Source organism: Syngnathus floridae, chromosome 21 (assembly GCF_059516105.1).
Source record: "Syngnathus floridae isolate MCC-2025c chromosome 21, RoL_Sflo_1.0, whole genome shotgun sequence".
In the NCBI taxonomy this organism is placed as follows: Eukaryota; Metazoa; Chordata; class Actinopteri; order Syngnathiformes; family Syngnathidae; genus Syngnathus; species Syngnathus floridae.
In genome coordinates this window covers 4,802,375-4,814,460 of record NC_142433.1, presented here as the reverse complement: position 1 = coordinate 4,814,460, position 12,086 = coordinate 4,802,375, and the positions used below count along the sequence as shown (strand labels likewise).

General features: G+C 39.5%; 2 protein-coding genes across 25 annotated transcripts in view; one reads left to right on the top strand and one right to left on the bottom strand.

The window, feature by feature from the left end:
- Window positions 1-2,014, top strand: part of adgrb2 (adhesion G protein-coupled receptor B2) — a 76,524-nt gene extending 74,510 nt beyond the window's left edge. For 12 of the 19 annotated variants that reach the window (XM_088364407.1, XM_088364416.1, XM_088364412.1 and 9 more), the window contains one exon: window positions 1,199-2,014. In XM_088364407.1, coding sequence (XP_088220533.1) covers window positions 1,199-1,375 — 177 coding nt within the window. In that variant the 3' untranslated portion in view covers window positions 1,376-2,014. The remainder of the gene's footprint in view (window positions 1-1,198) is intronic. The other 7 variants (XR_015854778.1, XR_015854776.1, XM_088364418.1 and 4 more) reach the window with 5 other exon arrangements.
- Window positions 1-12,086, bottom strand: part of col9a2 (procollagen, type IX, alpha 2) — a 224,811-nt gene that overhangs the window by 169,104 nt on the left and 43,621 nt on the right. The window lies entirely within an intron of this gene.

The window sequence follows — 12,086 nt, the reverse complement described above, 5'->3', positions numbered from 1 at the left end:
ATACATGAAAAGGTTGCTGTTGTTATGGATTGTGAGCAGAAACAAGCTTTTAAGGAAATTGTAGTGATGTAAATTTGATCATTTCTGCATATTGGAGTGGATATGGAAGACTGTTGTCTGGTTTGGTTTGTATTCCCAGTCAGTTAGAAAAGTCTGCCAAGTTTGAAGCGGTATCGTTCCTGCCCACAAGGGTTGCTCGGGGCAAGTTTGTAATCGACAAAAACATCTTTTGAAAATGCAATGATGATGACAGGAAAATGCAGTGTGCTCACCAATCTTCAAATTTTCTGATTCACTGGAGGTACTCATCAGTCAGCCAATCATTTGACCAACAACCAACAATAATATTTATTATTATTATTACTTTAATATATATTTTATATATTTTTTTATATTTATTTTATTTCATTATTTTATTTATTTTATTATTATTAAAATAAATAGATGTATTCTTTGGGACCTTATAAAGTCATCACCAAAATATGACAGGTATAGATGTTTGAAATATATTTGAAGATATATTTCAAATATATATTTGAATAATGATATACATATTATTCAATATTTGAATTTGAAGATTGTTACTCATCAGTCAGCCAATCATTTGACCAACAACCAACAATAATATCTATTATTATTATTATTATTTAAATATATATTTTATATATACATTTTTATATTCATTTTATTATTTTATATATTTTATTATCATTTAAAAAAATAGATCTATTCTTCAAGACCTTATAAAGTCATCACCAAAATATGACAAGTATAGATGTTTGAAATATATTATGTATATCTAAAAAGCCTTACTTGTATTTACAAATTCAGGCCATAGCTGTGTTTAATTTACCCAAAAATATTTGCAGTTCACAAAACTGGGACTTGAGTCTGAAAGGCATCTGGACAGCAGCCCGCTTCATTAAACGTGACTAAACAGATGGTTTGTACAAAAAAAAAAAAAAGCGTTTGATCAGCTAAATGCTCCTACTCCCTCCTTGTCAGACAACTTTTGAACATTGTATCTGCTTGAAACGACACCGATAAAAGTGCTCTGAAATGTAATCAAAACAGGAAGTGGCTTCAGTAAGATTGCTTCCGCGGGGATTACACTTCCCCATCTGCCTTTTTTTTTTTAAATTGTTACCTTACATGCCTCGATTTGTTTTTTTTTTTTGCTCTCTCCATCCCCCGTCAGGACAAGTCAACCCCTGAGGACCGAAGCTCGTGGGACAGTTTTAAGACCATGACCCCCGAGTTGACCATCATTCCAGGGGAGCAGAAAGACCGCATGGAGCTTCACAATAAGAACTGGGACTCATCGTCGGCAAATACCCCGGACTCATCTGAGGGTGACTTCCAGACTGAGGTGTGATCACAGCAAACTTCAGAAGAGATTTACTTCTACACACACGCAAAATCTTCTGCAACATGCTCTGTTGGATTCTGGGGCGACACTTTGTTTACTTTGTGGACAGACATGAAGAGAAGACTGTTCTAATCTATATTTTCACAGAGACTATTCAAAAGACAGAACAGAAACTTGACACGTCTGTGACTGAAGATCATTTTTATGTCAACCAAGAAACTATGAACATTTATTGCGGACTACAAAAAAAAATAAAACTGATTTTCAGAGGGGAGAAAAGACTTTCTGCACCGTTCACATTTTCTTATTGTGAGGGGAGGGAAAAAAAAATTGACCCCGTCGCCCCCACCCAATAGCCAGCCACTCTGCTTTCATTTAAAACTTTTGCCCTGCTAATGAATGATAAAAAGCATTCCCGTTATTTCATTTTATTTTGTGTCGTTTTATTTTTTGGGGGGAGGGTCTTTCATTTTGATTAGTGGGTGGGTGGGGGCACAAAATAAGCTGCTCACAAATGTGCCATCCTCTTCTTCAGGTTCCGAAAAGTCCCATCTTGACACCCTGCACTCATCCTCTGTGTTAACATTGCATTCCACCTTTTTTTGTATTTTCTATGGCTTAATTCAATAAATGTCCTCCCATATGGTTTGAAACTTTTAATGAAAAAAAAAGAAGAAAGTATGATGGAAACAAATGTGTTGTTTGGTTTGTTTGAGCAGAATTAGCAATTTTTCCTATTTTTTTTTTTGCTTTTAATTCCCTGTGAGACGAAGCCCCATGTGCAATTCTCGCCTCCCCCCCAAAAATTTTTGACAGCTGGAATAAGATTAAATTCAAAATTTGAGCTAAAATAAAAATAAATAAATAAAATATAAATAAATAAATAAATCTTTAAAATGTGTTAACCTTTTCAATTTTAATTGATTAAATTAATAAAAAAATGGATCTTTATGATTAATTTAAAAATACAATTTGGTGCAATTCTAATTTTGTCGATACACAGATCCCTTTGTCGCCGTATCAATTGTTAATATGAGCTACAAAGCGACATACACACAATTCCCCATCCACCCACGTGATCATGCTCCGACTTCCACAATCCGGCGTTACAAGGCAACAAGGTGAAGAAGGTGAGTCAACGTCTCCGATTGACATTCAGCAGTCATACTTTGGTCGATATAAGAGCGAGACTTGTTTCCCTCTGTTGTTTCATTCAGGTGTTGAGGTGCAGGTTGGATTCAATACCAGGCTCAATTATCGTTTTGTCCTTTTTCAAAGCAGCTTCCATTATTCTGACTATGCGTTGAGAATTAGTTATACTTAAGTGCGAAAACAAAGTTTCAATTCATTGGTTTTTGCAGATTTAAAATAGCAGTAATTGCAGAGATAGTGAATCGTCCTGACATTTTCCAATGCAACCCTCAAACCATCTGTTTAAAGAATCCCTAATGTGGTGCTAGCGCAGCGCAGCACAGATGGTCGAGACACGAGTGCAGCTCCTTGAACCTTTTAAGCCAAATAGCCGACAGGCAACTCGCTTTCTCCCGAAGGATCGCGAAAAGGTTCGGCCCCTGAGCTGACGTTGCTTAAGGTGACATTCGTTTGACCTTCTCAGAGGTCAGCAACCCGGGTTTGGTGTCCAAACAGATTTCTTTCAGCCGGGTTGCAAAAAGAAAACATCCGAGCAGCTGAAAGAGCTTCATCCTTCACAAGAAAAATAAAATTTACTTCTATTACAATGCCTTCTTGTTCTCATGACAACTCCATTGTGGTGTGCACAGAGAAGAAACAAAATTGGAACACCATATTTAACAAAACTATTTTTTTCCCCGACATTTCACTCTTCCATACTTTTATTCTACAACCTGCCTGCATTCTAATGTCCATTTTTATTTTACGATCTGATCTGAGAATGTCTTGGATGATGCTCCGTCAAGGTCATCTGCGGATGATTTGTGGAATACTCACAGTTCTCAGTATGAGGCTACCCAGAAGCACTGAAGCTAGAACCAATCAGAGGATCTCTTGATGAAGAATCACTCTGTGGGAATCCATTGCTTCATAATTTTATTCCAAAATGGAATCCATTCAAGCAGTATTATATAATCAGGGGGTTAAAAAGTAAGGCATCAATAATGCAGCCAATGAGAATTCAGTCACTCCAAATTTCACTCTATGAGGGACTTGTGTGTAATTAAGCGTGGATAAGTCCGCCTACGATGTTGCCATTAGTCGCCCTGGTGGCCTTCCTACCGACTAGAACTTTCTCCAGGGATGTGACAGAGGTCAGAGGAGGGAACAAAACAAAGAGACGAGCCCCAAGGATGAAATGCATGGTGACAGAGTAAAAGCAAGGAAAGGCTCTTCACATCTCACAGTGATTAGAGTGCCTCTTGGTTGTTGTTTTATTTTTTTGCCTCAGAGGACTACGGGTGATTACGTTGGTCATTGTGTGTCACTCGTTGCCCAAGGAGAAAACGTGTTGACAGATAACAGAGGCAGAAAAAAATGAAGAGTGAGGGAAGTGTATATGATAATTAAAAAGCTCCATCATGTCTGGCTGCTCTTTGTATTTCAAACAAAGTGTTATTCGTTTCTGATTAAAGAGCCAGACCGGTCCTTGGAGGATTCGGTCACCACAGTTAGATGTCTGTCCACACCAAATACATAAGCTGTCCTTCTCCCAAACTCCAGCCAAACTAATTCTCGAAATGTCATAGCCCATATCGTATAACAGGATAATGCCCGTGTGGCATTTGACAATTTCACTGTCTAAAAATGAGGTAAAGGCCTCGCCGATGTTTTTTTTTTGTTTGTTTTTTGGCTCCTTCAACAAAACGCTCTTCACGTATCAAGCTACTTTCTATGTGGATGAATTGCCTCTTCAAACTGCCAAGGGGCTTCTCCAAATACTGGCATCGTTTAGCGCTAGGCTTAGTTTAATGTAATCCACTACAGGCTCTTCTCACATGCCAAGCAACCCACAAATGCCCCACGACTTCCTCGATCTTTTACGGATATTCAGCCTTTTAATGTCTTGGCGGAAATGCCTTGCAAGAACTTAGGACAGATGGCTTCAAAAATCAGTTTCAGAAGTATCGAAGGTGAAGATACCCACCCACGTGGATGTGATGCTAAACATGCTAACACACCGCGTGGCTAATCTCATCAAGCGCACGGCGGATATCAATTCCACCTCATCGCCGTGTCATCTTTCCCTTCTCATTGATGATGACGAAAGCCTTGAAGTGTGGCCGCTGATAAAAGCGGGATGTGTTCAGGGGAGGGAGCCCATTTTACTCCTGAGGGAATGAGGATATTATTTCATCCCACTCAAAGAACCTCAGTGCGCCAAGTCAAGGCAGCCTATGGCAAGACAGGAATAGATTGCTTCATCTCCTTTTCCTGTCTTCCTCTCAAGCATCCTTACTCATGAAACACATCAAGTGGGAAAATAGTTTCAGATCGCAATACAGTGCAATGTTTCCCTGAACAAATGAAGGCGTGCACGGAATGTGATGCGCTCATTTATTCTCTGTGCCAACGCCACGAGATAATTTCATACACAAAACATAACCATTATTTAAAAGGAGATACGCTCATTTCCCAAAGGTCAACTTCAGCCCGATCCTGTTTGCAGAATCATATTTTCTTCATTTATTTTTGCTTGCTATTCCCACCATGTGTTATAAATCCCTCCTGCTCCGATGTGGGCTTGATATGTGGATAAAATGCAAAGGACAAATTAAGATGAGTGTAAAAAAAATTGCAATCAAGGACAAAAATGATTATTTTTTCCCGAGTGTGTTGTCATACAATATTGGGAATTTAGCTATCTGTGACTGTGTGCAAGGTTTTGGCCAATTCCATGGTTAGTTAGGATTTTTTTTTTTATTCTATATGATTTATGGATTTAATAGCCAACCCTTTGATGAAGTATTTGAAAATAATCAACCCATACAGAATGCATTTCAGTCCAATAAACATTTTTGTGTTTAATCTCAGAAGAGAGAAAAAAACACATGGAATCAAAAAATGTTTCTCATATTGAAACATTTCAAAAGTCAGCTCATTGGCAAAAAAAAAAAAAAGAAAAGCTGAAGACAATGATGACACATTACGCTTAAATCCATTAGCCTTGAATTATTCCCATTCAAATGAACATTTCAAACTGCCAGTTTTCCGACAGGTGATTCATGTAAAAGCAAAAAAGAAAATTATCGCTAAGTGCTACCTGATGAAAATAACAGCCATTATTTTGTCCCTGAATTTGACTAAAACTAAAGTTCTCATTCTTAAAACCAGCAAAAAAAACAAAAAAAATCACACCTTTTCTCGCAAATAAATCGGATGTCCTTAATCCGAACTTTGCCTCAAATCCGAGTTTGCAATCGTTTGTTATGTTTGAGTCAAAAACCTTCGCCAATTTTATTTCTCTTTCAGTCATGAATTACATTTACTGTATATTGCTTCCTTTTTATGGAAACCAAAATATGTCTGACTCATTTGTTCTCAGACCCTTTTCTTTGCATCTATGGGGAAGGGCACATCTTGCAAATGGGAACGTCATGTGGAGTGCTGCCAGTTACATTGAGGAGAACCCTGGGGCCAAGTGATGAGCAGCCAAGCAGAAGGTGGACGTGAGGGGAAGCCATTTTTGGCCAGAGAGGTCTGGTTGGTCGCAAGGCCAAGATGGACATACAAGAAGAAGCAATCCTGGCACCTTGAAAATGCTGATCTGTTTTAAAGATGCGAGTTTTAAGCATTAATTATAAACTGGCAGCAGGGAGAATATCTTCAGCTAAGCTAAGATTTAGCCTGTGATTGGATACTCCCAAGGTAGCCAAGCGTAGCAGTGGGGAACAAGCATGAGATTTCAAATTAGAGAAAATAGCAAAATGAGGATAAGCGTGAAAAGAATTCACAATGAGCGGAGGCGGAGACAAAGGAAAGTCACTTGAAAGGAAGAAACTTTTAATCAGGACTCTAACAAAGCAGATGGTTTGGAAACTGGCAAAAGTCTCCTCGGCATCGGAATCAAAATTGAAGACTAGCAACTGAAAAGTTATGAACGTAGGTGACATTGAGGAGAAGTACACTTCATCCAACAACACCATATTAGGAGCAAGGCAACTTCCAGTTTTCATCTAATTGAAAACCGACATCTTCCCTCACTGGGCCTGCAGCATGAAAAGAAAAAAAAAAAGCACAATCTTGCAGTAAAGATCAAACAAGCTCGAAAGTCAGACGGCATTTGCGAAGAATCTACCCGATTTGGAAACTTAAGAGCTGGCTAGAAGATGGGAAATATTTTCTCTTGCTCTGCTTTATCATCAAACCCGAGGGTCAATTCTGCTTGAGCCAAACATAATTTTTTTTGGACTACCGTATTTTCCGGACTATAAGGCGCACCGGACTATAAGGCGCACCTTCAATGAATGGCGCATTTGAAAACTTTGTCCTTATATAAGGCGCACCGGACCATAAGGATTTTAATCCAAATCAAATCATTCTCCATTTTATCTTTTTTATTTCAACTTCAGACGCAACAAATTACTTTATAATCATAAAATAATGACCCATAGTCTTTTTGATTCATGATTCATAGTCTTCAGCGGGCCACTTATGATTGATTTCATGACACAATGCTTCGGGCCAGTTTAAATTTAGGAATTTGCTCCATATATAAGGCGCACCGGACTATAAGGCGCACTGTCGGCTTTTGAGAACATTTGAGGTTTTTAGGTGCGCCTTATAGTCCGGAAAATACGGTAAGCAGCAAGGACAATTCCTTTGCTATAATTCCACATTGACTCCGAGATGTTTTTGTAGCTGTGGGTGGTGAAGATCTTCAACAGCCTCTTATTTAAACCCGTCTGTGTTTATATTTGACTTTGACCGTGCTGTCCTCAGTCTCAAGCTGCTGACACGGTAGGCCACGAAGCAGCTCATCACTCGGCACCGGTGTGACTCCAAAAGCGTGTTTACCGACAACAGGTGAGCTCGCTCCGGTCTCTAAATCCTCGCTGGAACACAGAGAGCCGTGTCCTGCGGGAGTTAAGTGTTGATCAATGCACCGAGTCCGTGTGGGAGGACAGAGGGAAGGGAGCCAAAAGAGAGAGAAAGGCCACTGCCATCGCTCTTCCAAGATGCTCAGGATCTGGATCCGCTGGGCTCCCAGGCTAAATTAAAACAACCGGCGTCTCATTGATTCTAGCGCTGACAGGGACCATACATCACCTCATACATAGCCAGGAAGAGGGGACAAGAGAGGTTGGAAGATGAAGGGTGGGGGGGGGGAGTAACGGGTGAGGAAAAGGAGAGGAACAACCAAATCATACAGGAGGACAAAGTAATACCGGGAGAAAGGGAAAAGGGGGACTTATTGAAAAAAATGATGGGGAACAAAGTCCGTCAAGCGTGGCGAAGGAGAAGATGGGTTGGTAGAGAATGATGAGGGGAGTGGAAATTCATACCTCTTTATACGGAAAAAATATAAGCTAGGATTTCAGAGAAATGGAATGTAAAAGCTATTTGGAAGCTAAGCCAAACACTTTGATTGCGTTTTTTCAAGTCGCTGCTTTCAGACATGATCAGTTGTTTTTTTTTTTTTTTTGGGAAAGCAATCAAAATTTGACTTTATCTCCTCCTACAACAAATCCAGCTTATTAATAAATTTACATTTGATTTTGATCACATCCTTCAGCCCTTATCATTATCGAAAATATAATTTTTCACTTTGCAGCCGCAGATTAAAGGCGAGATTGTTCACTGCTGCAGCTGCCGTGTGAAATCTCAATGGCCTCAAAAGTGCTGCCTTAGACAGCATTAGCTAAATGGCGCTATTACAGCACTTGCTTTTCCCAGTTGCCGAACATTTACTAGCCCTGAAAGAAACTGAGCCGGTGGAGTAAAATGTTGCCTAAAAACGGTTTCTTTTCACAATCAGCGCAGTAAAATGAAAGCTGCAATTTAGACTTAATAAAGCGTGACACTTGTTAACGCCGTGCTAAAGTGTTTATTTACAGATAGTAAACTGCTGCTTGTTGACATTTTCCAAAACACCTTCTCTGCATGTTGATATTAGGTTACTCTCATTATACACTTAAAAATATATCAATACTTTTGTCTCAAGATTAAGATACTAGCTTTAACTAAGCCATAACTACCGTATTTTCCACACTATAAGGCGCACCGGATTATAAGGCGCACCTTCAATGAATGGCCCATTTTAAAACTTTGTCCATATATAAGATATATACATTTGGCCCGCGGGCCAGACTTTGGACACGTCTGCTGTAGTGGCTCAATATTGGTCCATATATAAGGCGCACCTGATTATAAGGCGCACTGTCGGCTTTTGAGAAAATTGGAGGTTTTTAGGTGCGCCTTATAGGTCGGAAAATACGGTAGATACTGTGAAAATGTGCATCCAAATGATATAAAGCGAATCCAGATATGGCATATTGTTGCACTCCTATTAAAAATGCCCAGCTTGTGAAACAATGCATTTATTTACATTCCTATTGACTATGCATTGTTTACACCGCAGCCACTTAAGGCGAAAATCCCCGCAATTGTGAGTTCAGGCTTAAACCTTTACCCCCGTGGCATTTTCTAGTTTGCAGGAAATGGAACGCTGCCATTGGTCATCAGCATGAAAGCTATTCCAAGGCGCTTGGATGAGACTCTGGGGTGAAACAACAGCAAGCCGAGCCCTCCTTTCCCACCTGTCCCGGTTCTTTCTGAGAGACAAGCGATATGGTAATAAGGTGGATGAATATTTTGTGTGTGTGTGTGTATATCTGTGTGTCCAGCTGGTCTCCTGGCCACTGTGGCCATTAATGAGGAGTAGCAAGCGGCAGAGCATGACACACACCAGCTGGATGTGTGCATACCTCCGCTGAGAGAGGAGTGCCGTGCCAATGAGACGGGAAGAGAAAGCTATAAAGGACGAGAAGCGCTTATTTACAATACATATGGCGATGTAGGTTTATCCAACTTGACTTGGATTGTCATCACAAAAAGTTTTGCAGTAGGTATAATGGAAGAATACTACTCCGGTAGTTTTGATGTTGAATTTATTTATGTGCTGCCATTGCAAAAAATGATAAATAAATAATAAAAAAACAATAATAATTAATTAGTATTTTTTAATAATAATAATGTACCGTATTGACCCGAATATATGACGGTGTTTTTTGCATTGAAATAAGACTGAAAAAGTGGGGGTCGTCTTACATTCGGGGTCTTGACATTATACCCATTCACAACTCTAGATGGCGTCAGATATCTTCAAAGCAAATACTGAACTTAACTCCCCAGGCCAAAGCGAATCACTGTCACGAAGAAGAAAAGTAAAAATGGCGGTAGCAGTTTGCATTATTTTATTGTATTATTATTATATTAAAATCATTTGTTTCAGATGTACTGTAATTATTTTCTGTACAAAAATTAAATTTGGTGTTCAAAAAGTCTGTTTTCAAACTTGAATCTTGAAATCTTATAATCAGGGTCGTCTTATATTCAGGCCAATACGGTATTTCTTTAATAATTAAAATTATTATTAGTATTATTGGATTAGTAAACAAACAACAAACCGTTGAGACAAATGAAGTTGTTTGGATTTGAGTGGGTTTGTTTTTCTTCACCATGGGCATGTTGTTGGATTGCCTGGTGTGCCGTTTGTCTATGTTGTTTGGCTCACAAAATGGCCGGGGGGGGGGGGCTTTCCCCCTGGTGGCAGATCTTATTGGATTTTGATCCACATTTGAGCTAGGCTGAGGGAATCCAATCACATGCAATTTTTTTCTCAAGCATAACCCAGTTGTGCCACATGGAGCAATCCGTCCATTGTTATGATTTTGCACACGTTCCAGTCAGTGGAATGTCGGTTGGCAGCTTCGTGGTTAAAAAAAAATGATTATAGTAGTGTCATGGTTACCGTGGCAAGATCTATAAATATAAAATATGACGTGCAGATGTATTGAATGAACCGTTTCTAGAAGGTCCACTGAGGTTGTTGGATCATATCTGTGTGGCATTTTACATTTTTTTTTCTTTTCATTCCATGATCATTCTTATATATATATTTTTTTTATAGATACACTGAAAAATATGGTGGAATAATAGAGCGACATTTCTTTTCTCAAACTTGACCCATTAGATCCAGTGTCTCATTTTTAAGAGAACAAACAGAAAAGCAAACAAGGCACGTAGACTCAATAAATATCAAAAAGCACAACTCCTACTTACAAACACTGGGCCAGACTCAACACCACATGACTCGTGACAACTGACAACAAACACAAACAATGAACCAAAACAAAAAAACAGCAATTGACGAACTAATGAGAAAATCACGGAGAGGTAAACACTCAGTAGCAGGTGGACCCAAAAACATGACAAGACCGACATGGACACAAAAAAACAAACAAAAGGAAAACACAACAAAACTAAAAGCAAACACAACATTCACAAATGGCTTTTAAAAGCCGTTCCCTTTTTAGCGTTATATCAACTAAGAGCATTCCAAAAGCACTCAGCTCATCTCTAACGAAATCTGCAGCCATTATCCAACCTAAAACCTCGCTATTCAAAAATGCATCACTATTGTGCAGCTAACAGCACATGTGACGTCCATACAGGTGAAAATGATGAGAAAAAAAATGGAGAAGACGAGAGAGTAACAATGAAAGATTTATGACGCACGTTGAAAGCAAGAGGCTTGCTTTATTGGCCTATTATCAACTCAATAGGCTCCGCCGAGACTTAGCTCAGATCTACTCTCAGGTCCGAATCCCGGCTCCACCTTTCCAGATCAATGCTCACCGCTATCACCATTCATAATCTGACTCCGACTTCTCCATCCTTTTGCTCAGTCCAACTACAATTGCAAAGTCACAATCCCGTCCATTGCCACTATCGTCTTTCTCTCCCTCATCTGTTTATCTGTCTGCTCCCTGAAACCCTCGAGGGCTCTCAATCAATGGCGATTCATCGCACCTCCCATATGTCCCCCCCCTATCCTGAAGTCACCTGAGGTGGACCAGGTTAATACTCTGGCAGTTTGAGATATGCTTGTGACATTTCAATCTGGCATCTGTTTTATCGTAGCTGATTTAAGGGATGGTGGAATGGACGATACGCTAATCATGCTGGGGATTGTGGAACACTGGGCGAGGCTCAAAAACCTGTTTGCTGTTGCATGCAAGAACGAAAGCATAAGGCCATAACGCCCCCAAGTGGAAGCCTGAGGAACTTTTAATCCAGTGATCAACTGCAGCAATGCAAAAAAAAAAAGAAAATAAAACAGCATTTGTGAGTTTGAAATGCGTGGGTAGTGCAAAAAGGGAGTCAGCTGGCTCAAATATGACCTTTGCGAGGATTATTAAAACCCGAATAGAAATCATAAAAAAGAAGAGGTAATGAGAATGTTGGATTTAGAGGCAATTACTGGAGAAATGAGCTGGAGAATGTAGTGTGTGAAAAATAGCAAGTGACAGAGCGGGAGGAGAAAAGCAGAGCCGTGTTACAGATGCAACGGAGGCAGTGTCGTGCAGTTTCTTTGAGAGGATGGAGAGTGAGTGAGGAAGGGAGGGGGGATTGTAAGGGTCCGTGATTGCCAGAAAATGCTATTGGTCAAAAAAAAAAAAAAACAGTAAAATGGAATCACAATTATTTAATATTAAAAGACAAAATGAGGGGATGAAAGAGG